Source organism: Melanerpes formicivorus, unplaced genomic scaffold, assembly GCF_026170545.1.
Source record: "Melanerpes formicivorus ecotype bairdi unplaced genomic scaffold, bMelFor1.0.p_v2 SCAF_25, whole genome shotgun sequence".
In the NCBI taxonomy this organism is placed as follows: Eukaryota; Metazoa; Chordata; class Aves; order Piciformes; family Picidae; genus Melanerpes; species Melanerpes formicivorus.
Window position 1 is genome coordinate 789,761 of NW_027142377.1, and position 27,243 is coordinate 817,003.

The 27,243-nt window shown below is 57.3% G+C and overlaps 2 protein-coding genes across 2 annotated transcripts in view; both read right to left on the reverse strand.

Annotated features, from left to right (window-relative positions):
• The window catches only part of COMMD1 (copper metabolism domain containing 1), a 35,343-nt gene extending 18,559 nt beyond the window's left edge, over positions 1 to 16,784 (reverse strand). The window contains exons 1-2 of the mRNA XM_068153013.1: positions 16,412 to 16,784; positions 12,222 to 12,503 (exon numbers count right to left, since the gene is read on the reverse strand). Coding sequence (XP_068009114.1) covers positions 12,222 to 12,503; positions 16,412 to 16,609 — 480 coding nt within the window. The 5' untranslated portion in view covers positions 16,610 to 16,784. The remainder of the gene's footprint in view (positions 1 to 12,221; positions 12,504 to 16,411) is intronic.
• A 1,767-nt stretch (positions 16,785 to 18,551) lies between these two features.
• On the reverse strand, positions 18,552 to 26,602 carry CRLS1 (cardiolipin synthase 1). Its single transcript, XM_068153012.1, has 7 exons — positions 26,150 to 26,602; positions 24,508 to 24,645; positions 23,103 to 23,232; positions 21,761 to 21,846; positions 21,122 to 21,190; positions 20,921 to 21,012; positions 18,552 to 18,908 (listed from the first exon to the last, which is right to left on the reverse strand). The coding sequence occupies exons 1-7, from the start codon at positions 26,486 to 26,488 to the stop codon at positions 18,821 to 18,823; spliced, it is 942 nt and encodes a 313-aa protein (XP_068009113.1). The 5' UTR covers positions 26,489 to 26,602; the 3' UTR covers positions 18,552 to 18,820.
• Positions 26,603 to 27,243: the final 641 nt, after the last annotated feature.

A 27,243-nucleotide genomic window follows, 5' to 3' on the forward strand; every position in this document is an offset into this window, starting at 1 on the left:
AGGAGGGGAAACCCTGGAGAAAGCCTGGAGAAAGCCTGGGGGTCTGGGCTGTGCCTCTCCAGCAAAGCCTGAGAAGCAGTGGGCAAGTTGTGCCAGCAACATTTTGGTCTAGGTGGTCACTCTCTGTGTGCTGCCTGCTGAGACACCAGGTCAAAAGTCCCTCCCCAGCTTTCTTGGAGCCCCCTGCAGATACTGCAAGGCCACAAGAAGGTCTCCTCAGAGCCTTCTCCTCTCCAGACTGCACAACCCCAACTCTCTCAGGCTGTCTCCAGAGCAGAGCAGCTCCAGCCCTCTGCTCACCCTCATGACCCTCCTCTGGACCCCTTCCAGCACCTCCAGATCCTTCCTGGAAGAGAGGCTCCAGAGCTGGACACAGAGCTCCAGGTGGGGTCTGAGCAGAGTGGAGCAGAGGGGGAGAATCCCCTCCCTGGCCCTGCTGGCCACACTTCTCTTGCTGCAGCCCAGGCTCTGCTTGGCTCTGTGGGCTGCAAGTGATCCCTGCTGGCTCCTCTTGAGCTTCTCATCTACCAGGATGTCCCTGCTGACTGCAGGGGGTTGGACTGGATGACCTCTGGAGGTCCCCTTCCAACCCAAACCATTCTAAGATTCTATTCCACTCTGTCATCAAGTATGGGAGGCCCAGAGGAAACCTTCAGCACTATCTCCTGGAGCTGCTCCAGGATCTCATTCAGCATCCTGCAAGGAATGTCCCCATCCCTGGAGACCTCTCCCCTCCAGAGTGAACAACCCCAGCTCTGTGAACCCCTCATGGTTATGCTTTCTGCTCTCAAGACTGCAATCCTGGCCTGGGAATTACCACAGCACTGACTGCTGAGACTCTTGGGCAGCAGTCCCCAGGTTTGCACAGGAGCCTCCAAAAGAAAGGAGTACCAGGGGAAAACACCACCACAAAACAACAACAAAACAACCCCAAACAGCAACAACAACAACACAACAACCCCCAAACAACACCACCACAACCCCCAAGCCCACCAGGAAATGAATAACTTCCTCTCCAACACTCCCTGCAGAACGAAGGCTGAACAAAGCAGGAGGAAAACTGAATGAGGAAGACAAATGACTTAGCAGCAGCCTTTCAACAGGCCCCTTATTATATTCTGGGCAGTGAATGAAGCAGAGACAGAGTGGGAGAGAAAACAAACAGAGAGCCAGAGCCAAGCCCAAGGCAGCCAAGGCAGGGGGGAGCTCAGGCCTGGGACCGCCGCCAAGGCACCGAGATGCCAAAGGCAGAGCTCTGCTGACAGCTCCCTGCCCAGAGGGAACAAGCCCTGACTGGGAGAGCAAGAGGGAAGTGTGGTGGGTTGAAAATTCCACCCCCCACCAACATCAGATTTGGCAGAGCAGCTCAGCTGGAAGCAAGTGGCAGCTGTTTCACAGGCAGAGCCACAATCTGCCATGGACTGCAAGGAATAGGCACCAAATAGCCAGGATTTGCAGCAGGCACAGGGGCTCACAGTCAGTGAGCAGCACAGGGAGCCCCCTGGCCAAGGAGCAGGGGAAGCCACTAGCTTCTCCCTCTCTGCCTACCCCTTCCCCCCTGTACAAAAGGGACAAGAGAAAGGAGTTAGACTTAGCCAAAACAATGCAGCCAAGGTCAAGCAGAAGCAAGCTGGTATCTCCCAGAGCCAAGAAGAGAGTGGAGGAGAGAGGAGGAAAGAGGTTGGGAGAGGAGAGGGTTGGGAGAGGGGAGGGAGAGGAATTGTTTTGGGAACTAAATCTTCTGGCAGAGGGAGCTGGGGTTGCTTAGCCTGGAGAAGAGGAGGCTCAGAGGAGACCTTATTGCTGTCCACAACTACCTGAAGGGAGGTTGTAGCCAGGTGGGGGTTGGTCTCCTCTCCCAGGCACCCAGCACCAGAACAAGAGGTCACAGCCTCAAGCTGCACCAGGGGAGGTTTAGGCTGGATGTTAGGAAGAAGTCCTTCCCAGAAAGAGAGACTGGCCATGGGAATGTGCTGCCCAGGGGGGTGGTGGAGTCCCCATCCCTGGAGGTGTTTCTAAAGAGCCTGGATGAGGCACTTGGTGCTATGGGTTAGTTGATTAGATGGTGTTGGGTGATAGGTTGGACTTGATGATCTCAAAGGTCTTTTCCAACTTGGTCTGGTCTATTCTATTCTTAGTCCATTCTATTCTTATTCCTAGTCCATTCCATTCCTTTTCATTCCATTCTATTCCACTCCAGTTCATTCCATTCCATTCTATTCCTATTCATAGTCCATTCCATTCTATTCCTAGGCCATTCTATTCTATTCCTAGTCCATTCCATTCTATTCTATTCCATTCAATTCCATTCTATTCCATTCTATTTCTATTCCTATTCTATTCCACTCCACTCCACTCCATTCCATTCCACTCCCTTCCACTCCACTCCATTCCCTCTCTCTCCAGTAAGGATTCTCAGCATGATCTTTCTTTCACTTTCCACACCCAGCCAGGACCAGCAGCTCCTTGTCAGCTCCTGAGAGCAGCAGCTCTCCCAAGACCCAGGCCCTGCCAAGGGTGGTGCTGGCTCTCCTCCCTCAGCCCAGCCAGCTGCAGGCAGCAGAAGGCTGCAGGTGCATTGGGTGTGCTCAGGCTCCAGCCCTCTCCCTGCCCGTGCCGGAGCCCCGTGGGGGTGCCGCTTCCTGGGGGAGCTCCAAGGGCTCTCCACCCAGGCAGGGGGTTTCAAATGAGCTGCAGATCACTCAGAGTGAGTGGCTGGCAGCAGAGAATGTGGTTTCCTGGAAGGGGTGGCTGCTCCTGAACATGGTGCCCTGCACTCATCATCTCCCATGCCCATTAACTGCAGGCCAAAGAGGGCAGGCCTGCTGTCAGTGGGTTCATGGCAGGCTCTCCTCAGCACCAGGCTCTTGGAAGATGTTGCTTCCCAGGCTGATAGCTTCAAGACCAAACCCCCAAACCAAGCAAAAACCACAACAAAAAGCCATTAGCAAAGTAATGTTCTCAAGCCCTGTGGCATATTCACAGCTTCAATGGGATGGATTCTCTTACCAGCCCTGAAAGCACAGCTGCACTTCTGAGAAAGAGCCAACAGAAATGGAATCAGTTGTCTGAAGAGTTCATTGCTTGGAAGCATCCAAGGGCTGGAGCAGCTCTGCTGAGAGCACAGGGTGGGGTTCAGCCCGAAGGAGAAGGCTCCAGGGGCACCTCAGAGCTGCCTTCCAGTAGCTGAAGGGATCCTGCAGGAAGGCTGCAGAGGGACTTTTGCTGAGGGTGTCTGGAGACAGGCCAAGGGGGAATGGTTTGAAGCTGAGGCAGAGCAGGGTCAGACTGGAGCTGAGGAAGAAGCTCTTCAGTAGGAGGCTGGTGAGACTCTGGCACAGGCTGCCCAGGGAGGCTGTGGCTGCCTCCTCCCTGGAGGTGTTCAAGGCCAGGTTGGATGAGGTACTGGCAGGCTGCTGTTAGGTCTGCCTGGAGCCTTCTCTTCCCCAGGCTGAACACCTCCAGCTCCCTCAGCCTGTCCTCAGAGTAGAGCTGCTCCAATCCCCTAACTATTTTCATGCCCTTCCTCTGGACCCTCTCCATCAGCTCCATGTCCTTCCTACACTGAGGACTCCAGAGCTGCACACAGTACTGCAGGTGAGGTCTCACCAGAGCAAAGTGTCAGAATCAGCTCTCTGGATCTCTGGCAGTGCTGCTTTGGATGCAGCCCAGGATTTGCCTTCTGTGCTGCAGGCTCACACTGCTCCTGTCCAGCTTCTCCCCCACCAGCACCCCCAAGTCCTTTTCCCCAGGGCTGTTTTCTATCCCCTCCTCCCCCAGCCTGGACTGACAGTGAGGATTGATCCAGCCCAGGTGCAGGACCCTGCCCTTGCTCTTGTTGAGCCTCATGAGGTTCCCCTGGGCACCACCTCTCCAGCCTGCCCAGGCCCCTCTGGATGCCCTCCTGTCCCTCTGGTGTATGGACAGCATCTCTCAGCTTGGTGCCATCTGCACACTGCTGAAGGTGCCTCCACCCTGCTGTGATACAAATATGAAGCAGCACAGGTCCCAGCACAGACCCCTGAGGGACATCACTGTCACTGCTCTCCAGCTGGCCTTGGAGCCACTAAGCAGCACCCTCTGGATGCCACCATCCAGCCATGAGGAATGGGGCACTGAGGTCCTTTGGTTGAGCAGGGTCAGGGTGCAAAACACTACAAGCTGAACTCTGTCCTTAAAACAAGAGGCTTTGGGCCCTCCTGGAGACTTGGGAGTCAAACCCAAAGAGCCACTGCAAAAGTGTGGCATCCTTTGTGTGGTTACCTCTGCTGGGGACTCCTGCTGCAAGCATTTATCAAGCAAATGAGGCAGCTGCCATGTAAATGCTGCTTTTCCTTTGCCCTTATTAACATGGTAATGGAGACACAGCAGTCAGTGGGGCTAAAAATACAGCAGAGATTTGCATGTCTGATCATCTCAGGGGTGGGGTTTGGCCAGCTGAAGAGTTTGAGAGGAGGAAAAGAGTTGGAAAGGACAGGGGAGGGGAAGAAGAAATAACCCTCCCTCTTGTGTCGAGGTCTGGGCAAAGTTACAGCCTGGAGAGAGGCTTCTCAGTCCCAGGGCTGTTTGGTATCTCCCAGCAGCTAACCCCCAAGCCCCTCTCTAGATGCAGAGGGTTTGCTCTGGGAGTTAGCTTCAAAGGAGCCATGTGCTCAGCTTTGACAGCAGGGAACAGAACAAGGAGGCCTGAGCCAAAAAGCACGGCCAGGGAGCTCCTCCCAGGCATCTCCTGGTAGAGACAGGGGAAACAGGCTTCAAGGCACTGGCTCAGGTAGGTAACTGCAGAGGAAAGGGAGGCAGGGAAAGGGGGAAGAGAAGCAGAGGAAGAGAAGCAGAGGAAGAGAAGCAGAGGAAGAGAAGCAGAGGAAGAGAAGCAGAGGAAGAGAAGCAGAGGAAGAGAAGCAGAGGAAGAGAAGCAGAGGAAGAGAAGCAGAGGAAGAGAAGCAGAGGAAGAGAAGCAGAGGAAGAGAAGCAGAGGAAGAGAAGCAGAGGAAGAGAAGCAGAGGAAGAGAAGCAGAGGAAGAGAAGCAGAGGAAGAGAAGCAGAGGAAGAGAAGCAGAGGAAGAGAAGCAGAGGAAGAGAAGCAGAGGAAGAGAAGCAGAGGAAGAGAAGCAGAGGAAGAGAAGCAGAGGAAGAGAAGCAGAGGAAGAGAAGCAGAGGAAGAGAAGCAGAGGAAGAGAAGCAGAGGAAGAGAAGCAGAGGAAGAGAAGCAGAGGAAGAGAAGCAGAGGAAGAGAAGCAGAGGAAGAGAAGCAGAGGAAGAGAAGCAGAGGAAGAGAAGCAGAGGAAAAGAAGCAGAGGAAGAGAAGCAGAGGAAGAGAAGCAGAGGAAGAGAGGCCTGCAAGAGAAGGCTGCTGACAGCAATGACCTTCTTGCCAGTGCTGGGTGTTTGCAGGGTGGAAGTGCTAGGGAGGTCTGTCTGCACTCCAGAGCTGGACACAGAGCTCCAGGTGGGGTCTGAGCAGAGTGGAACAGAGGGGGAGAATCCCCTCCCTGGCCCTGCTGGCCACACTTCTCTTGCTGCAGCCCAGGCTCTGCTTGGCCCTCTGGGCTTTCTCAGATTAGAAGCAACTTCTTGCCTGAAAGGGCTCTCAAAGCCTGGCAGAGGTGGTTGGATGCCCACCCCTGGAGGGGTTTCAGAGAGGCAGAGCTGTGGTGCTGAGAGCCATGGTTCAGCCCCAGCCTTGGCAGAGTTGGGCTGTCCCATTTGCCACTGCCAGGGGGGACAAACTGAGAGATGCCAAAGCTCTGCAGCAGGACTGAGCTGGCTTTCACACCAAACATTCCAGGGGCTGACAGCTCCAGTCCTGGGCAGGCAGCTCACAACACAGTCGGCACCAACACACTCAGCTGCTGCCTGCCAAGGACAGCTTTGGCCACCAGCAAATTCCAGCAGCTAGCAGTGAAATCCCTCCACTAGAGGCATTCTCTGCACGGACTAGGATGGGTGGAAGGCAGGAAGGCAGGCAGGAAGGAAGGGATCTTTGTCTGGTTGCCATTTTCATCTGGGATGAGCCATGGGAATGGATCCCTAGGAGGCTGCAAAGCCACAGCTTGCAGATTTACATGGAACCACAGACCTCTGAGCTCACCAAGTCCAAGCCCTCACCCAGAGCTCACAACCTCACCACTGCTGCTCAGCCGCTGCCACTGAACCACCTCCCTCAGCACCACATCCACACAGCTGTGAAACCCCTGCAGGGATGGGGACTCCACCACCTCCCTGGGCAGCCTGGGCCAGTGTCTCCCCACCCTCACTGCCAAGAATTTCTTCCTCATCTCCAGTCTCAATCTCCCCTCTCCCAGCTCAAAGCCATTGTCCCTCATCCTGTCACTCCCAGCCCTTGTCAGAAGTCCCTCCCCAGCTCTCCTGGAGCCCCTTCAGGTACCAGAAGGCTGCTCTGAGGTCTCCCTGGAGCCTTCTCTTCTCCAGCCTATCCCCATAGGGGAGGTTCTCCAGCTCTCTGAGCATCTCTGTGGCCTCCTCTGGACCCTCTCCAGCAGTCTTATGTCCTTCTCATGATGGAGGCCCCAGAACTGGGCACAGTTCTGGTACCAGAAGGTGTGGTGCTAGAAGCCTTCCATCCCAGCCCTGTGTCTGCTGTACAACTGTTTATGTCCTGACACCTCCCCCTGCAGCATCCCCTCCTCATTACACTAACTTAAGAAACTCTTCTTATTCCCAACCCCCAATGCTGCCCTTTGGGGCTCTCAGGAGGGAGGAGGACAAACCTAGAAGGCTCTCCACAGTGCTTTTCAGCAAGGAGGTGGCAGAGTGTCAAGAGTGGCAGTGCTGGCCAGCTGGCAAGCCAAGGCTTCTCAGTGTGCTTGGCCATGCCAGGCCAGTCCCAATGTGATCCTTTGCCAGTCACTGCAGTGGGCACTGCTGCTCAGAACAACTTCCATGTGCAGGGTTTTCCAAGAACAAACCACCTGCCACTGCCTACATTCAAGCCCTCTGAAGAATGCAGATGGCCACCAGTGCTGGAGCTAAGACTCCAAGAGGCTACTTGTTGCAGCCAGAGGAGTGTGGGCAGCAGGGCAAGAGAGGGGATTCTGCCCCTGGACTCTGCTCTGCTCAGACCTCACCTCCAATCCTGCCTCCAGGTCTGCTGTCCCCAGCAGAAGGACACAGAGCTGCTGGAGTGGGGCCAGAGGAGGCCACAAAGATGATCCAAGGGCTGGAGCAGCTCTGCTGTGAGCACAGGCTGAGGGAGCTGGGGGTGTTCAGCCTGGAGAGGAGAAGGCTCCAGGGGCACCTCAGAGCTGCCTTGCAATAGCTGAAGGGATCCTGCAGGAAGGCTGCAGAGGGACTTTTGCTGAGGGTGTCTGGAGACAGGCCAAGGGGGAATGGTTTGAAGCTGAGGCAGAGCAGGGTCAGACTGGAGCTGAGGGAGAAGCTCTTCAGTGTGAGGGTGGTGAGACTCTGGCACAGGCTGCCCAGGGAGGCTGTGGCTGCCTCCTCCCTGGGGGTGTTCAAGGCCAGGCTGGATGAGGCCTTGAGCAGCCTGGGCTGGTTGAGAGGTGTCCCTGCCCATGGCAGGGGGGTTGGAGCAGATGATCCCTGAGGTCCCTTCCACCCTGAGCCATGCTGTGATCCTATGAAATGTGTTTCACAGAAATCTCTCCATCCTGGGATAAATTATGTCACAAACCAGAACACCATGAGAACATCCAAGAGACAGCAATCAGAATCACAGAGTCAACCAGGTTGGGAAAGACCTCAGAGATCATCAAGTCCAGTCTATTACCTAATACCTAACACCTCCTGACAACCAAACCATGGCTCCAAGTGCCACATCCAAGCCTTTCTTGAACACCCCCAGGGATGGGGACTCCACCACCTCCCTGGGCAGCACATTCCAATGGTCTGGGAAGAACTTTCTCCTCCCCTCCAGCCTAAACTTCCCCTGGCACAGCTTGAGACTGTGTCCTCTTGTTCTGGTGCTGGTTGCCTGGGAGAAGAGACCAATCCCCACCTGGCTACAGCCTCCCTTCAGGGAGTTGTGGAGAGCAATGAGGTCTCCCCTGAGCCTCCTCTTCTCCAGGCTAAACAACCCCAAATCCCAACAGCCACAGCAGAGTCAAATCAGCTCTCCTCCCCTTGCCCAAACCTCACTTTGCTTGCAGGGGAGTGGAAGTGTGACAGCAGAGAGCTGCAGAGTGCCAGGCAGAGGATTAGGTGCAGCCAGAGCTGTGCTGCAGCCTGCTGGGCGCCCAGCGCCCTGCTGCCCTCTCTGCTTTTCAGCTGCTTCCGCCTTACGTAACTGTTCCCTTCCAGCTCAGAAATGTCCAAGGTGAACAAAATGCTCAAGTGATTACATTCAGCTTGGCCACAAAGGTGATCTTTTTTGCCTTTTTCCCCTACCAGCTCAGTGGATTTGATGCTTTTAATCACATGGAAGCATGAAGGCCGTGGTGGCCGAGCCGATCGGTTTGGCTTCCACACGCCCCGCGCCTGCCTGCTGCTGGCCCAAGCAATGCTGCTGAGAGCTACACAGATTAAAAGGGATTAAGGCTGGGAAAGGGGGAAAAAAATACAGTTGGGTGGTTGGGTTTGCTTCCCCTTTGCAGGCCAGGCTGCCCTTCTTTGGATCCAGGCAACCAGAATGGCTTGGTTCATCTCCCAGAGCACGGCTTTGCCTGCACCAAGCTGCTGCCCAGGGGGCTCAGCACAGCTCCCACACCAAAAGGGCTGCACCTGCAGGAGGGATTCATGGAATGGGTTGGGCTGGAAGGGACCTCTGAAGGTCCCTTCCAGTAAGGCTCAGCCTGGCTGTGTCCCTGTGCAGCCTGCTCTAGCTGGAGGTGTCACTGCTGCCAGCAGGGGGTTGGACAAGATGCCCTTGGAGCCTCCCTCCCAACCCAGTGCAATGTGTGAAGCTGTAAGGAACAGAACACAGCCCAGACTGTGACATCAATGCAGAGCTACCTGAGGGCTGAGCTGTGGTGCCAAAGCAAGGCTCTCACTGTTTCTCCATGCTAGGTCAAGCAGCAATCTGTGCCTGCAGGCTGCAGGTAAGCTCAGGTCAGGCAGCAATGACCCTTCACTATATGGAGCAGTGTTGGTGCAGCAGGGCAGGAAGGGCAGCAGAAGGGCAGCAACTTCCCAGCTCACTCGGGGAGGATGTCTGCCCAGTTGAAATTTCATGCCAGGAGAGCTTTGCAGAGATGCTCAGGGAGGGAGGAGAAGATTCCAAAGGGCACAAAGAAAGGGGGCAGGAAGTTAGAGATCAGCGAGGTGTAGACAAAGAAAGGAGACCAAAAGCATTGGGCCAGAGAAAAGCTGAGCTGCTGGGGAGGGAAGGAGGAGGTGGCAGTGAGGAGCCCTGAGTGCCACCAACAGAAGGTGGCAAAAGGAGGCTGAAAGGCAGCTGCTGCAGGGGTTGATTTTCAGCCTCACTGTCAAAGGGCTTTCAAAGCAAGTTGCTTCATGGCTGGGATGTTCAGTCCCTCCCCAGCTCTCCTGGAGCCCCTTCAGGTACTGGAAGGCTGCTCTGAGGTCTGCCTGGAGCCTTCTCTTCCCCAGGCTGAACAGCCCCAACTTTCCCAGCCTGTCCCCATGGCAGAGGTTCTCCAGCCCTCTGAGCATCTTTTCTTGTGCTGGGGGCCCCAGAGCTGGAGGCAGTGCTGCAGGTGTGGTCTGAGCAGAGCAGAGGGGCAGAATCCCCTCCCTGTGCTGCTGCTCTCCCTGCTCTGGATGCGGCTCAGCACACAGCTGCCTGCTGGGCTGCCAGTGACCACTGCTGGCTCCTGGGCACTTTGTCACCAACTGACACCCCCAAGGCCTTCTCCTGCAGGCTGCTCTCCTGCCACTCCTCACCCAGCCTGGATTTGTGCTGGGGATTGCCCTGACCCAGCTGCAGGACCTTGCCCTTGGCCTGGTTGAGCCTCATGAGGTTGGCTTGTGCCCAGCTCTGCAGCCTGCCCAGGTCCCTCTGGATGGATCCCTTCCCTCCAGCCTGTCAGCAGCACCACACAGCTTGGTGCCACCTGCAGACTCCCTGAGGGAGCCTCAATGCCACTTCCCATGGCACTGACAAAGATGTTCACCAGCAGTGGTCCCAGTACCAGCCCCTGAGGGCCACCACTTGTCACTGGGCTCCATGTGGACCCTGAGTCATTAACAGCAGCTCTCTGAGAGCAGACCACCTGCAACAACTGACCCCTTACAATCCAGATGTGGCAAGCACATAGCAAGGTTAGTTATGGGAGCAGGAGGAGCAGACACTCCAGCAAACTGCTTGGCCTTCTGCTGCACCCAGTGCAGAGGCAGAGAAGAGTCAGAATGATTCCCTTCACTTCTGGGGAGGTTTCCCTCAGAGCATTGCTCTGCCTCTGCTGAAGGAGATGAAATATTCATGGCAACTCATTGCACATCAATGCAGCTGCAGCCACCCCTCTTATCAAGTGTCCAAATGAAAACAGTCTGTGCTGAATTATTTACTCCTCAGGCAGCAGCCAGCTTCCTTCTACCAACCCAGGAGGTGTTCACCAGTGCCCAAATCACATCTCTGACTGACAGCCTCCACTCTGCCAAGTGGCAGCAAGGCAGCAGCACACAGGCCCCAGACTTGCCCTTCAGAGTAGACCCCAGTGTGCTGTCCCCTCTGATCAACCTCAGGGTGCTGCCCCTCCATGATGTCACCCCCAGAGTGCTGCCCCCCTGCCACCATGCAGCCAAAGCCTCAGACCACCATGGTTTCACCTTCCTGGGTTGCATCCAGTGTGCAGCAACAACTCCTGCAACAGCCAGGAGGAAATTCTCTGCCACTGTCTTTGCCAGAGGTCCCCAGGCACAGGGGAAGGGCTAAGGGTTGGTTTCATGAAGTGATGGAATGGGTTGGGTTGGAAGAGACCTCAGAGACCATCCAGTGCCAACCCCCTGCCATGGGCAGGGACACCTCCCACCAGCCCAGCTTGCTCAAGGCCTCATCCAGCCTGGCCTTCAACACCTCCAGGGAGGAGGCAGCCACAGCCTCCCTGGCAACCTGTGCCAGTGTCTCTCCACCCTAACTGCCAACAATTTCTTCCTCCTCTCCAGTCTCAATCTGCTCTCCTCAAGCTTCAATCCATTCCCTCTCATCCTGTCATTACAGGTCCTGATCAAGAGTCCCTCCACAGCTTTCCTGGAGCCCCTTTCAGATATACCTGTGTAAAACCACAGAAGCATTTTGGTTGGAAAGCCCTTTAAGAGCACTGGGTCCAACCACATCCCTCAGGATCAGACCTCTGTGAGCCACAAGTGACAGGAGGAGGAGAAATGGCCTCAAGCTGCCCCAGGGGGGCTTTAGGTTGGAGATTAGAAGAAACTTCTTGACTGAAAGGGTTCTCAAAGCCTGGCACAGGTTGCCCAGGGCTGGGCTTGAGGCCCCATCCCTGGAGCCATTTAAGGTGAGGCTCAGCCTGACTGTGTCCCTGTGCAGCCTGCTCTAGCTGGAGGTGTCCCTGCTGCCTGCAGGGGGTTGGGCAAGATGCCCTTGGAGGCTCCTTCCCAACCCAGTGCAATCTGTGAAGCTGTGTGTAATGATGGACCACAAGTGCAGGATGTCCAAGGTGAAGAGAGACTGACTTGATGCCCAGTGACAGGACAAGGGGCAGTGGGTGCAAGGTGAGGCATAGGAAGTTCCATGGAAACAGGAGGGTGAGAGAGTCCTGGGACAGGCTACCCAGGGGGGTTGTGGAGTCTCCCTTTGAACATATTCAGGAGCTGCCTGGATGAATTCCTGAGTGACCTGGGATAGGTGACCCTGCTCTGGCAGGGGGAGTGGCTTGGATGATCTCTGGAGGTCCCTTCTAGCCCTTATCATTGATTCTGTGACTTGGAGGCAGAGGGTTGGACAAGAAGCCCTCTGAAGGTCCCTCCCAGCCATTAACATTGATTCTGTGACTCAGATGCAGGGGGGTGGACAAGCAGCCCTCTGGAGGTCCCTTCCAGCCATTAACACTGATTCTGTGACTCAGCTGCAGGGGGTTGGATAAGAAGCCCTCTGGAGGTCCCTTCCAGCCATCAACATTGTGTGACTCAGATGCAGAGGGTTGGACAAGAAGCCCTCTGGAGGTCCCTTCCAGCCATCAACATTGTGTGACTCAGATGCAGGGGGGTGGACAAGAAGCCCTCTGGAGGTCCCTGCCACCCCAGACCGTTCCATGGCTCTGGGAAGCCGCCCCAGCACAGACACAGCTTGAGCAGCTGTAGCTGCTCTAGAAGAGAGCCCTTACCTGCCCATCCTTGCCCAGCTCCATCTCAACAATGGCCACAGGGGTGTTGAGCTGCTCCAGGTGCCTGGCCTGTGCCTTCAGATCCACCCTCCAGCTGATGCTCCTCAGGACGCTGTCGCGGCGGCTGCGGCTCACCAGGCTCTCGTGGATCTTGGCTCGGTGGTGCTTCCAAAACTTGGCAAGGGCTGCAGCCTGCTCTGCTGTGATCCCACCTTGCTTCTTGGTCTGGGCAGTGAGGAAAGCCTCCAGCTGGTTCAGATCCATGTCTGCTGAAGCAATGGACTGTGGTGGAAGAGGAGGAGGAGAAGGGAAAAGCTCGCACTGAAGCTCTCTTCAAGGCTCCAGCCAGAGGTCACCTCCTGAGGGTCTGACAGACCTGAAGTGGTGAAGGCATGGTGCAAACACAGCTGGGGCATGGAAATGACCTGACAGCTTGCAGAGGAACAAACAAGGTCAAGGGTTGGAAGGCACCTCCAGAGATCATCCAGCCCAACCCCCCTGCCAGGGCAGGGGCACCCAGGGCAGGGCACACAGGAACACAGCCAGGTGGGGATGGAAAGGTTCCAGAGAAGGAGACTCCACAACCTCTCTGGGCAGCCTGCTCCAGGCCTCCAGCAGCCTCACACCAAAGAAGTTTCTCCTCATGTTGAGGTGGAACCTCCTGGGTTCCAGCTTGGACCTGTTGTGCCTTGTCCTGTCCCTGGGAAGCACCAAACAGAGCCTGGAACCTTCCTCCTGACCCCCAGCCCTCAGCTATTGATAGACATTGATCAGATCCCTCTCAGCCTTCTCCTCTCCAGACTAAACAGCTCCAGGGCTCTCAGACTCTCTTGACAACAGAGGTGTTCCAGACCCCTCATCAAACTCTTGGCCCCTGTTGGACTGTCTCCAGCAGATGCCAGTCTCAAACTGGGGACCTCACAACCTTCATTCAAAAGCCCTTCCACTAAAACCCCAAAGTTGCCAGGGCACCACTGCAGATTCCTGCCCTCCAGCAGCTAGGCAGTAAGAGTCCTGTCCCTTTCCCCCAGCCTACCCTAAGCACAGCCAGCTGGGCACACTGGGGTAGGGGCCTGGCAGAGTGCTGCTGCTGTGAGCATCACAGAAACCTTCAGGCTGGAAGAGAGCCTCAGGAGCACCAAGCCCAACCCCTGACCCGGCTCTGCAAGGCTCACCCCTAAACCATAGCCCCAAGCACCACAGCCAAACCACCTTGAAACACCTCCAGGCTTGGGGACTCCACCACCTCCCTGGGCAGCTCAGCCCAGTGCCTGACCACTCTGGATGGGGAAAAATTCTTCCTCCTCTCCAGTCTGCCCCTGCCCTGCTGCAGCTTGAGGCTCTTCCCTCTTGTTCTGTCACTAATGAAAGGCTCCAGAGGCTTGTGTCCTGTGATAGGCCAAGGGGCAATGGATGGAAACTGCAGCACAGGAGGCTCCACCTCAACATGAGGAGGAACTTCTTCCCTGTGAGGGTCCCAGAGCCCTGGAGCAGGCTGCCCAGAGAGGTTGTGGAGTCTCCTTCTCTGGAGCCTTTCCAGCCCTGTCTGGATGTGTTCCTGTGTGACCTGTGCTGGATTCTATGGTCCTGCTCTGGCAGGGGGCTTGGAGTGGAAGATGTCCTGAGGTCCCTTCCTACCCCTAGGATCCTGTGAGCCTGTGAAGGACATCCCAGGGTATTTGCTGGTGACATCTTCAGTGTGTGTGGAAGGAAGCACTGACAAATCAAAGAATAAAACATTCCACTGGCAGGGGCTGACATTTCTACTGCTGTGCAGCCAAGGTGCAGCTCCTTCTGAAGCAGGAGAGGAGCCCAGAGAGCTTCCAGCACGGCAGCAAGGGGCTCCCTGTTGGTAATCCTGATGGACTACTGCCACCAAAAGGAAAAGGCCCAAATGACTGCAGGGGGAAGGCTTTAATCAGGATGGAGTCTGAAAAACAGAACAAACCCAAAACCCCAAGGTTGCTCACAGCCACATCCAGCCTGGCCTGAAAAACCTCCAGGCAGGAGGCTTCCACCACCTCCCTGGGCAACCTGGGCCAGTCTCTCACCACCCTCATGGGCAAGAACTTCTTCCTGACAGCCAATCTGAATCTCCCCACTTCTACTTTTGCTCCATCCCCCCCAGCCCTATCACTATCATTGCTAAACAGCAGGGCTTGAGCAGCAAACATTTTCCAGCCAAGACTATCCTGCTCCATTGAGCTTCATTTCTTCTTCACAATGATGACAGAAAATGGCCTCAAGTTGCCCCAGGGGAAGTTTAGGTTGGACAATAGAAGAAACTTCTTGCCTGAAAGGGTTCTGAAAGCCTGGCAGAGGCTGCCCAGGTAGATGGTTGAATGCCCATCCCTGGAGGTGTTTGAGAGAGGCAGAGCTGTGGTGCTGAGGGCCATGGCTCAGCCCCAGCCTTGGCAGAGTTAGAGATTGGTTGGACTGGAGGATCTCGAAGGGCTTTCCCAGCCCAAACCATTCTGTGGTTCTTGGGGTGCACCAAACACTACCTGAGAGCTGTGGATGTAGCCACAGGGAGACAGCAGTCACCCTGCAAGCTGCTGGTGCCACATGGAGCTGCCAGGAGCCCCCTTGGGCTCCCCCACGGCTGCCAGGGGCCCCCTCGGGCTTTTCTGTGAAGGGAGGGTGAAAAAGAAGTAAACACACTCCTAAGCAAACCACCAGCTCCTCTCTCTGCCCTTCCTGTTGTTCAGAACAGCTGCTCCCTAACAACCCCACATAGCTACAGGCTGGGGTCAGAGGGGCTGAGAGCAGCCAGGCAGAGAGGGCCTGGGGGTAGTGGTTGACAGCAGCTGAACATGAACCAGCAGTGTGCCCAGGTGGCCAAGAAGGCCAATGGCATCCTGGCCTGGAGCAGGAACAGTGTGGCCAGCAGGAGCAGGGAGGTCATTGTGCCCTGTACACTGCACTGGTTAGGCCACACCTTGAGTCCTGTGTCCAGTTCTGGGCCCCTCAGTTTAAGAAGGACATTGAGATGCTGGAAGGTGTCCAGAGAAGGACAACAAGGTTGGGGAGAGGCCTTGAGCACAGCCCTGTGAGGAGAGGCTGAGGGAGCTGGGGTTGCTTAGCCTGGAGAAGAGGAGGCTCAGGGGAGACCTTCTTGCTCTCTACAGCTACCTGAAGGGAGGTTGTAGCCAGGTGGGGGTTGGTCTCTTCTCCCAGGCAAGCAGCACCAGAACAAGAGGACACAGTCTCAAGCTGTGCCAGGGGAGGTTTAGGCTGGAGGGGAGGAGAAAGTTCTTCCCAGAAAGAGTAATTGGCCACTGGAATGTGCTGCCCAGGGAGGTGGTGGAGTCACCATCCCTGGGGGTGTTCCAGAAAGGCTTGGATGTGGCACTTGGAGCCATGGTTTGGTTGTCAGGAGGTGTCAGGTATTAGGTAATGGATTGGACTTGATGATCTCTGAGGTCTTTCCCAGCCTGGGAGATGCTGTGATTCTGAGAGGCACTGACTCTGCCCAGCGGGACTCGATCCCTGTTTTGACCACCAGCTCTTCTCTCAGTGTCCTCAAGAAGCAGGCCTTGGTGGCAGCAGCAGAAACCCCCCGGGGGGTTTGAAGGCCGCGCACAGGGCTGCCGGCTTGCTGCTGCTGAGCAGACGGCAAGGCAGAGCCCGGGCCGGGCCGCCCCAGCCAGCCGGCACCGCCAGCGATGCAGGCAACGGCTGCGCCGCCCGCTTCCCTCCGCCGGGCACGGCAGGGACCCCCGGTACAGAATCACAGCACACATCCTGCTGGCAGAGCCCTCCAAGCCCAGCCAGCCCAGCCCTCCGCCCGGCACTGCAGGCTCAGCACCAAACCATGTCCCTAAGCACAGCTCCACAGGCTGCTGGAGCACCCCCAGGGGTGGTGACTGCAGCACTGCCCTGGGCAGACCATTCCAATGTCTGAGATCCCTTCCAGGGCAGAAATAGTTCCTGAGCTCCAGCCTGAGCCTGCCCTGGGGCAGCTTGGAGCCTCTGCTCCTGTCTCTTGCCACCAAGGAGCAGAGGCACAGCTCAGCCCCGCGCTAAGGGACGGCCCCCGACAGGGCTACATCCTCGGAGTCACTCGCTCGGGGCGGGAGCCGCTCGTCCCCGTGTGCCAGAGGCCCACGGGCAGGGACAGCGATGAAGCAGCTGGGCGCCCCGAGCGAAGCCGCTTCCCCCGCCCCGCAGACCCCGGTCCCGAGCGCTACCTGCAGAAGCCCGCTCATCTTGGCGCGCAGGGCGCGGAACTCCTCCGGCGCCGCCTCGGGGTAGAGCTGCCCGTGCAGCAGCTCCTCCGTGATGTCCGCATTGCCATAGTAGGCGGCCTGGGCGATGCCGTTAAGAAGAGCGCTCAGCGGCTTCGAGCCCTCGGGCGGTGGCGGCGGCGCCTGCTCCGGCGCCGCCATGTTGAGGAGGGCGGAGCCGCTGCCATGCTGGGGGGGTCGGAACCACCCCCGAGCCCGCCCCAGCGGCACCCGTGCGTACGGCGGCCGCGCAGGGACAGCTCGCACCGCATCGCGCCCGCCCGCCGTGCGGAACCCGAGCCCCAGGCGTGGACCGAGCTTTCCGACGAGGGCGAGAGGCGCTGCGCCCTTTGCAAGCTAACAGTAGCCATGGCGAAAGCAGCGGCTCTAGCGCCCGGGCCTTTGGTTTAACACAAATCCTCAGGCGCCTCCCACGGAGCAGCTGCACTGAGCTCCCGAGGGAGGTGGCACCGAGGTGGAACCTTCACAAGCCAGGCTTCCTCCGTCCTCCGACCCGCATCAGGCGGTTTCAAAGGTACCTGCAATCAAAAACAGCCACGCAGCCACACAAAACCCACACACCCTCAAACAACGCACCACCAGCACCCCCAGCCCCGCCAGGAATCATAGAATGGTCTGGGTTGGAAGGGCATCCAGTCTCTCCAGCTCTGGCCACACTGCTTTGGATGCAGCCCAGCCTGCCCTTGGCCTTCTGTGCTGCCAGTGTCCACTGCTGGCTCCTGTCCTGCTTCTCACCCCCAAGTCCTTCTCTGCAGGGCTGCTCTCAATCTCATCCCCCCCAGCCTGGATTGGTACTGAGGGTTGCCCTGACCTAGGTGCAGGACCTTGCCCTTGGCCTTCTTGGACCTCCTGAGGCTCTCCTGAGCCCAGCTCTGCAGCCTGCCCAGGTGCCTCTGGATGCCATCCTGTCCCTCTGACATATTGACAGCACCACTCAGCTTGGTGCCATCTGCACAGTTGCTGGGGGTGCCTCAATCTTGCTGTGTAAAGATACTGAACAGCACTGGTCCCAGTATGGACTCCTGAGGGACATGACTGTCACTGCTCTCCATGTGGCCTTGCTGCCAGTGAGCACTACCCTCTGGATGCCACCATCCAGCCCATTCCTTACCCACTGTACAGTCCAGGCCAGGCCACTGAAGACTTCTCTGCTTCAGGACTGTATCTCCCCCCCAAAATGACACCATAGTAGTAAACAGCTCCTGGCAGGGAATTTCTATAGGCTTTGCTCTTAGCTCTCCTTGGCTGAAAGATGCAGGTTAGACCACAGAACACAAGGGCAGCTAAGAAAAAAAGGTGGTACTAATAATTTTCCCCCCTGTATTCTATTCTGTACAACATTAAAGAGAAAACCACATAAAAAGGCTTTGTATCTGCCTGTGCAAGCTGGCCTGGCCTGGGGGTGTCCTGGTGAAGCTAGACAGAGGCACAGGGAAGTGAACAGCACCTGCAGCTGAAAGGTTCTTCCACTCTCCTCATTTGGAGAGTATTTTAAGTCCTCTTTTTCCCATGGTATTGACATCAGACAGCATCTTCAGAAGCTTCCAAGAAGCTGGAGGTACAGGAGTCTCTCTCTCTCTCAGCCCCTCCAAGGGGTTGGAAGGGACCTCCAGAGATCACCCAGCCTAACCCCCTTGCCAGAGCAGGGGCACCCAGGGCAGGGCACACAGGAATAGGTGGGGGATGGAAAGTCTCCAGAGAAGGAGACTCCACAACCTCTCTGGGCAGCCTGCTCCAGCCCTCCAGCACCCTCACACCAAACAAGTTTCTCCTCATGTTGAGGTGGAACCTCCTGGGTTCCAGCTGGGATCTGTTGTGCCTTGTCCTGTCCCTGGGAAGCACCAAACAGAGCCTGGAACCTTCATCCTGACCCCCAGCCCTCAGCTATTGATAGACATTGATCAGATCCCTCTCAGCCTTCTCCTCTCCAGACTAAACAGCCCCAGGGCTCTCAGCCTTTCTTCAGAGCAGAGATGTTCGAGCCCCTTCGTTGTGCCTTCTCCTGTCGCTGGGCACCACCCAGACACAGCCTGGCCCCTTCGTGGTTCAGAATGCACCTGGCAGCACCCAGCAGAAACCTGCATCTAAGAATATCATTTATTTGGGGTTTGTAAACAATCTCATTGGAAACAAATTAAAAATACAGTGGGACAAACCCAACCCTCCCCCAAATCTCTCTGTATATATGTACACACACTTCCACCCTCACTTCATTGCAATGCCATGGTTCAAAGCAGGAAAGGAGGAAGTGAAGGGAGACAAAAACCCAACCACAACCAGTCCCCAAGCCCAGCCAAAGTTCCTTGATCCAATCCCAACCTTCTTTCCAAAGGGATCCTTCTCAGGAGCACTTCACTTGTTGTTGATCACCTGAACTGTCTTCTGCCCGTAGCGGTAGTAGCTGTAAGCAGAGCTCACCGTGGTGAAGGCTGTGATGCACCTTGAGGGGAGGGAGGGAAAGAAACCACAACCCACAGTCCCTGTGAGTCCTTTGGGTCTAAAAAGAGCAGACTCAGAATGTTTCCTTTTTGAAGCACCACCCTTGTTTTTCAGGAGACAGCTCCAGGGAACTACAAGCCCCCTGGGGTCTGTGCTGCACTAACCGGGCGCTGGGCGGAGTCACTGCTGCAGGCCTGCCCCTCCAGCACTCCTGCCCTCCTTGGACACACTGCCAGCCTTGCCCAGGCCACTGCTGAGAGGCTTTGGAGACGACCCTGCTTAAGTTACAGCCAGCATGCCTCCATTCCTCCCAGCCAGCATTCCTCCATTCCTCCCAGCATGGTGACTCTCAGAGCCCCAGCCAAGTAGCAAGGGAAGCATCTCCCCCAGATGCAATTCTACACTTGGCTTTCCAACCTCACTGAGGGCTAAGATCAAGGTTCTGAATTGCTTGAAAGCTTTAGGCTGGGCTGTTTTCTCCTAACAGGCAGCTACAATGGATTCTCCACTACTTGAAGCTAAGTCACTAGGTAATTCTGCTCTCTGCTCAGCCTCTTTGTTCTGAACTCTTACCTAAGTGCACTCCTGGCAGCTGCAGCTCAAAGTCAGGCAGAGCTCAGCTGCTCCATGAGGAGGTTTGCTCCTCTTTCTACTTGCACTGGATCCCTCCCCTTCCATCCTATCACCTAGCAAGAATCCTCTCTTCCTTCAGACACCTGGATGTGAAGGCAGAAGCTATACTGGCAAGCAAAACTGGGACCCCCCTCATCCTATTGGGGGTAACTGGCAACAAGGCTGCTTTGGCAGTGATGGCAGAAGGGAGACTCATAGAATTAACTGTCAGGGCTGGAAGGGACCTCAAGGAGCATCCAGCTCCAACCCCCCTGCCATGGGCAGGGACACCTCACACTACAGCAGGTTGCTCACAGCCACAGCCAGCCTGGCCTCAAAAACCTCCAGGCAGGAGGCTTCCACCACCTCCCTGGGCAACCTGTGCCAGTCTCTCACCACCCTCATGGCCAAGAACTTCTTCCTGACATCCAATCTGAATCTCACCACTTCTACTTTTGCTCCATTCCCCCCAGTCCTGTCACTCCCTGACACCCTCAAAAGTCCCTCCCCAGCTTTCTTGGAGCCCCCTGCAGATACTGCAAGGCCACAAGAAGGTCTCCTCAGAGCCTTCTCCTCTCCAGACTGAACAACCTCAACTCTCTCAGGCTGTCTCTAGAGCAGAGCAGCTCCAGCCCTCTGCTCATCCTCATGGCCCTTCTCTGGACACCTTCCAGCACCTCCAGATCCTTCCTGGAAGAGAGGCTCCAGAGCTGGACACAGTGCTCCAGGTGGGGTCTCAGCAGAGTGGAGCAGAGGGGGAAAATCCCCTCCCTGGCCCTGCTGGCCACACTTCTCTTGCTGCAGCCCAGGCTCTGCTTGGCTCTCTGGGCTGCAAGTGCTCCCTGCTGGCTCCTCTTGAGCTTCTCATCCCCCAGCTCCCCCAAGGTATTTTCTTCAGGGCTGCTCTCAAGCCAGTCCCTGCCCAGCCTGTATCAGTCCTGACCCAGCTGCAGGACCTTGCCTTGGCCTTGTTGAACCTCATGAAGTTGTCATGGCCCCAGCTCTGCAGCCTATCAAGGTGCCTCTGCATGGATCCCTTCCTCCCACTCTGATGCTTCTTCCATCACTCTGAATTTTACAGTTTGCCTGTGTGCACCACCTCTGGTGCTGGGATTTGCTTCCCCTCCCCAGCATTACCTCCCCTTCCCTGGCTCTGCTCCTATTGCAAGCTTTGCTTCCTGGATGTCAACTCTCTTCATTGCCCAAGGTTTGCTTCTCCAGTAAATTAAGCAGCAATAAATCTCTGGCTTCTGGAAGAGCCAAGAACAAAAGGGCACAAACTCAGGCCCAGCTGGAGCTGGTCCAGCAGGGAGGCCCAGCTGGGTCTCTTTCCATTTCCCCACAGTTAGATTAATCTCTATTGCACTCAACACAGGTCCCAGAGGTGAAGAGGGAAGTTACCATAGGGTCTGCAGGTAGATGCTGTCCACATAATTGAAGACTGGAGCTGCTAAAGAAGCTGCCACCAACATGAGCTGCACTGCTGTGTTCATCTGGCAAAAGCAAACCAGGAAAGGTCACCAAAATGATGAAGCCTGCCCCCAAAGCAGACAGCACCCAAGAGCTGTGGAGCCCCCCTCTGGAACTGCTTCCTGCTCTTACCTTGCTAATGAATGTTGGCTTTAATTGGGCAGTAGCATAACAGGGGTTAAAATATCTACTGAGCGTTCTCTGTTGGGAGGAAATAGAGAAGGGGAAGAAAAGCAGCTGGAGAATACTCAAATCCACACCTTTGCAGGAGACAGTAAACTGAGTTGTGGCACTGAAGCATCACCCTGCTGCCATCCTTACAGGATTTGCTACCCAGCACTCACTCCTCAGCTCTGCCCTGCCTCCATAGCTCTGACCCCACTCCCCACCTCTGCTTTCCCCTTCCCCACCTCTGCTTTCCCCTTCCCCAGCTCTTCTTCCCCCCTCCTCACCTTTGCCCCCTCTCCCCCCAACTCTGACCCTCCTCTTCACCTCTGCTTCCCCCCTCCCCACCTCCTAAGTTCCAAGCAGCTCTGACTCACCTCTCTGAAACCTGTTTCGTGTTCTGCCTGCAGCTCCACCCAGCAGATCAAGCAGCACAGCTCTCCCCCATAGGCTCTCTGCACCCCATCAAGCCTCAAGGTTAAAATCCCCTGGGCACAACTGTGTTCAAGGCTTCCCTTTCTTGAGCACTCCTCCAAACCCACCACGGACCTGACCCACAGCAAGGGCTGGCAGGCTCCCAGAGCTCTGTCCCCGCTCCACACTCACCGGGGGAGAAAGAGTTTTGTACCGCACGTAGAACACTGCAGCAATGAGAGCTGCATCCCTCAGCAGGATCATGGAGGTCAGGGGAACTGCAAAACCAAGCCAAGAAGGAGCTCTCAGACAGCACATCCACCCTGGAGAGACTGCACACACAGAGAGCACACAGCGTGGAGCAGGAAGCAAGAAACCTCCCTCCGGTCCTGCAGGGCAGCTTGGATGTGAGAGGGAAGAGCTTGAGTGTGGCTTCTGAAAGGGCTGGAGCTGAAGTCATGGAGTCACAGAATGGTAGGGCTGGAAGGGACCCTCCAGAGACCATCCAGCCCAACCCCCCTGCCAGAGCAGGGGCACCCAGGGCACAGCACACAGGAACACAGCCAGGTGGGGCTGGAAAGGCTCCAGAGAAGGAGACTCCACAACCTCTCTGGGCAGCCTGCTCCAGGGCTCCAGCAGCCTCACACCAAACAACTTTCTCCCCATGTTGAGGTGGAACCTCCTGGGTTCTACCTTGGACCTGCTGTGCCTTGACCTGTCCCTGGGCACCACCAAAGAGAGCCTGGAACCTTCACCCTGACCCCCAGCCCTCAGCTATTGATAGACATTGATCAGATCCCTCTCAGCCTTCTCCTCTCCAGACTGAACAGCCCCTGGGCTCTCAGTCTCCCTTCACAGCAGAGATGCTCAAGTCCCTTCATTGGGGCCCCATCCCTGAAGACATTCAAGGTGAGGCTGGCCAGGGCTCTGGGCAACCTGATCTAGTGGAGGATGTCCCTGCTGAGTGCAGGGGGCTTGGACTGGATGAGCTTTGGAAGTCCCTTCTGAAATCATCCTCACAGCTCTCTTTTAGCCTCTCTCTGGTAGTTCCCCATCTCTCTTGACTGGGAAGCCCTTGAGCCCAGCCCTGGGGCGGGGTGGGGGGGAAGCCCTTGAGCCCAGCCCTGGAGGGGGGCGGGGAGAAGCCCTTGAGCCCAGCCCCGGAGAGGGGTGGGGGGAAAGCCCTTGAGCCCAGCCCTGGGGCGGGGGGGGGAGGGGGAAGCTCCTGAGCCCAGCCCTGGAGCGGGGGGGGAGGGGGAAGCCCTGGAGCCGGCCCTCAAGCTGGCAGCCCTTGAGCTGAGCCAGTCTAGGAGAACTTTCCTTTTCACAGCTACTATTGCTGCATTAGGGTGCTGGGGGGCTGTGCTAGCTGGGGGAGGGGAGCTGTGCTGAAGTGCTGAAGAGCAGTACACTGCCAAGGCAAGAGCTGAAAGCCACCCAGCAGAGCTCTCCTTGCAGAAGGCCCAAGCAGCACTGCCCCAGCTGGGAGGAGCCTCAGGCCCTCAGGCAGCAGAGGCAGGGGCAGTGTTCTCACCTGGGATCAGGTTGGCACAGGTCAGGCTTACGTAGAGCACGCTGATGAGGATTTTGTCAGCCAGGGGATCGAGAGCACTTCCCAGAGCTGACTTCTGGTTAGCCCAGTTCCGGGCAATGAATCCGTCCAGCTGGGGGGGGAAAAAAAGAATGAATAAGCCCAGAAGATAAACCCAAGCCTAAAAATAGCTTCTGTGTGGTGCTGCTGGTGGAGAGCTAGGGCAGGAATGACAGCACACAGCTGGTTTAACTCTGCTGACAGAGGAGATCTGGTGGCTGGCAGCAGGGTGAGGGTTTATTCCTCCCCACTGCCTGCCAGCTGCTGCAAGGCTCTGAACATTTCCAGGGCCTCATGAGCTTGGAAAGGTTTTTCTTTTCTTTCCTTTTCAAGCTTTTTTCTTTTTCTAAGGGGAGAAAAAAATAACCCACAGGATTCTGAGGATGGGTGGGGAGCAGGTGCATCTGCAGCTGGTTGTATGAGCACAATGGCCACCTGGCACCAGCCAGGGACCCCCTTCTCATCCACCAGTACTCAGTGCCCTTCAGTTCACAGCCTCACAGGATGTCAGGGGTAGGAAGGGACCACTGGAGAGCAACTTGAAGCCATTTCCTCTCCTCCTATCACTTGTTCCTAGGCAGCAGAGTCAAACCCCCACCTGGCTCCAGCCTCCTCTCAGGGAGCTGTAGAGAGCAGTGAGGTCTCCCCTCAGCCACACACCCATGGCCTGGGATGCTCTTGGTTTGCTCCCTGGATGCTTTCCCATCCCTCTTACTGTTCCCCTCCTGAGCCTGGGCTACCAAAAGCAGCTTCCAAGCCAACACCCAGGAAACACCAAGTGCCACAGTCAAGAGCAGGCCCTGGAGGGGATTGTTCAGAGGCTCACAGGATGTCAGGGGCTGGAAGGGACCTCCAAAGGTCATTGAGTCCAAGCCCCCTGCCAGAGCAGGAGCATAGAATCCAGCACAGATCACACAGGAACACAGCCAGACAGGGCTGGAAAGGCTCCAGAGAAGGAGACTCCACAACCTCTCTGGGCAGCCTGCTCCAGGGCTCTGGGACCCTCACAGGGAAGAAGTTCCTCCTCATGTTGAGGTGGAGCCTCCTGTGCTGCAGTTTTCATCCATTGCCCCTTGTCCCATCACAGAGACAGCAGAGCCTGTCCCTGTCCCTTCCTCCCTCACCTCCAGCCCTCAGATATTGATAGAGATTGATCAGATCCCCTCTCAGCCTTCTCCTCTCCAGACTGAACAGCCCCAGGTTACGTGCAAGCAAAGGATGCAGGCCCCCAGCAGATCTAAAAGCTATGCTCTTGCACTCCTTGCCACCCTGCACTGGAGCCTGAAGTGCAATGCTCAGGGCTGGCAGCCCTGCAAGCCAGGCCACCCCCAGCCCGACGCCAACCTACCAAGTCCGTCACGCCGGCCAGAACAAAGACGCCCAGGGCAATGTTGAAGTTCTCCTCAACAATCAGGTAGCCCAAAACTGGAGCCAGACCCATTCTTGCCATTGACAGGATATTGGGGATGGTCCAGGGGTTTTCATACTGGAAAGCAAGAAAGCAACAACTTCAGGCTGTGAGAGCAAAGGCAAACACAGAAACAGGCAGGGTGGAAGAGAGCCTCAGGAGCACCAAGCCCAACCCCTGACCCTGCTCTGCAAGGCTCACCCCTAAACCATAGCCCCAAGCACCACAGCCAAACCACCTTGAAACACCTCCAGCCTTGGGGACTCCACCACCTCCCTGGGCAGCTCAGCCCAGTGCCTGACCACTCTGGATGGGGAAAAATTCTTCCTCCTCTCCAGTCTGCCCCTGCCCTGCTGCAGCTTGAGGCTCTTCCCTCTTGTTCTGTCACTAATGACCTGGGAGAAGAGACCAGCACCAACCTCTCCACAAGGTCCTTTCAGGGAGCTGTAGAGAGCCATGAGCTCTGCCCTCAGCCTCCTCTGGTTCCCACTAACCATCCCCAGCTCCTTCAGTTGCTCCTCCTCAGACTTCTTCTGCAGGCCCTTCCCAGCTTCCTTACCCTCCCCTGCCCTGGCTCCAGCCCCTCCACATGGCAGATAACAGAATGGATCAAGGCAAACATAGACTCTCTGGGGAACAGGGCTGGGGAGGAACAGCTGAGGAGCTGGGGGTGGTTAGTCTGGGGAAAAGGAGGCTGAGGAGAGACCTCCTTGCTCTCTACAGCTCCCTGAGAGGAGGCTGGAGTGAGGAGGGGTTGGTCTCTTCTCCTTAGGAACAAGTGACAGGAGAAGAAGAAATAGCCTCAAGCTGCACCAGGGGAGGTTTAGGTTGGACATTGGAAGAAACTTCTTTCCTGAAAGGGTTCTCACAGCCTGGCAGAGGCTGCCCAGGGAAGTGGTTGAATGCCCATCCCTGGAGATGTTTGAGAGAGGCAGAGCTGTAGTGCTGAGGGCCATGGACCTTGCAAACTATTCCATCCTAGCCCTGGAGCACAGGCGTGGGGAGAGCGCAGCAGCCAGCAGGACCAAGCCAAGGTCCCCCCCATGGCCGGGGCACTTTGAACCCACGGTGCCAACCTGTCCTTCGTGTCAGGGCAGCTCAGCACTGCTTTCACTGATCACACAGCCTCAGAACTGTTCTGGCTGGCAAGGACCTTTTAGATGGAGTCCAACCATTCTCCAAGTCTACCGAAGCTGCAGGTCTGTTCCTACCGGAACGACCCCGCGTCCCTGTGACCGCTTTGAGCTGCCCCAGCCCGAAAGCCCTCTCGGCCCCCGGGGCAGCAAGGCGCCGCCTGCACAAGCCACAGGGGCACGGCCCCTCGCTAAACATTAACTCAGCCTTCCAAAGGCATGCACGCCGCCACCCACAGTCCCCAAGTGCTCGCCGGGCGCCAAGCTCGGGCGTGACACCTGTTTGCACAGGCGGCATTCCTCTGGCTGCCCGATGGGGCACCCGGCGCTGCCAGCGGGGGGACCGAGCGCCGCCCGCCGCGCTCCCCGCCGGGAGCACCGAAGGAGGGAGGAGCGCGGCAGGCAGCTCCGCGCACCGACCACCCCTCACCCGACCCCGGGTCACCTACCAGCTCGGCATAGGTGCCCGCCACAGGCCGCTCCCGGGGGGACTCCGGCGGCTCGGCCCCGCCGCTCCTCGCCCTGGCCCCGCCGCTGAGGAGGCGCCAGGCGGCGGCCGACGGCCGCAGCAGCCGGTGGTGGTGGTGCTGCCGCAGGGAGGGCCCCGCCGCAGCCCCCGGGCAGAAAACGGCGCCGTTCCCGTGGCGGCGGCCGCCCGTCCCTCCGCCGCCCTTCCCGGCCGCCCCGACCCGGCTGACCAGCGGCCGCGCACCGCCGGCGGGCCGCCTCTGCCCCGCGCCGCGGAGGAGCCCCCATAAAGCCCTGTCCAGCCAAGCGGCGGCCAGCATGTTGCGGAGGAGAACGCAGCCGCGGCCCCTAGGCCCGCTGCGGCCCTGCCGCCGCCGGCGCCATCCGCCGCCCCCAGAGCCTGGCGGGGGCCAGGGCCGGGCGGCGCGCCGCGGGCCGCGCGTGTGCGGCGAGGGGGACGTGCCGCCTTTCGCGGCCTTTTGCGGCAGCTCGCGCGGCGCCGCGCTTTACGGCAGGCCGCCAAGCCCCGCCGGTGGCCGCGGAGCGGGGCGAGACCCTGCTGTGAGCAGGGATGAGGGCGAAGCCGCTCCTCTGCCTTTCGCTCGGCTGAGGCTCATTCCCTGGCAACCTCCGGGGCGAGGAAGGCGGCGTGGTCACCCCGCCGGGCCGCGCTCCGGGCTCCGGCTGCTCGCAACAGCCCCTGGACGAAGGTCAAGGTTTGCTCTAGACGTTTCTGAGAACCTTCTTGTTCTTGCTGCCTGCTCCTCGCCCACCTTTACTTGAACTCCAAGAGAAAGAAGAGTAGTTTACTTTGCCAGGGGCAAGCAGCGATTTGCATCTGAGGCTTGCTCTGACCACTTTCCACTGCACCAGGAGAACCACAGGATGGTCAGGGTTGGAAGGGACCTCAAGGCTCAGCCAGCTCCAATCCCAATGCCCTGGGCAGGGACACCTCACACTACAGCAGGTTGCTCACAGCCACAGCCAGCCTGGCCTGAAAAACCTCCAGGCAGGAGGCTTCCACCACCTCCTTGAGCAACCTGTGCCAGTCTCTCACCACCCTCATGGGCAAGAA

Excerpts from the sequence above, each read along its gene's own strand:
- CRLS1 (XM_068153012.1), bottom strand. The coding sequence starts at position 26,488 with ATGCTGGCCGCCGCTTGGCTGGACAGGGCTTTATGGGGGCTCCTCCGC. Across the intron at positions 24,646-26,149 it reads CGGGCACCTATGCCGAGCTG|TATGAAAACCCCTGGACCAT; the intron begins GTAGGTGACCCG and ends CTTGCTTTCCAG. Across the intron at positions 18,909-20,920 it reads ATCTACCTGCAGACCCTATG|GTGCATCACAGCCTTCACCA; the intron begins GTAACTTCCCTC and ends CCTCCCCTCAAG.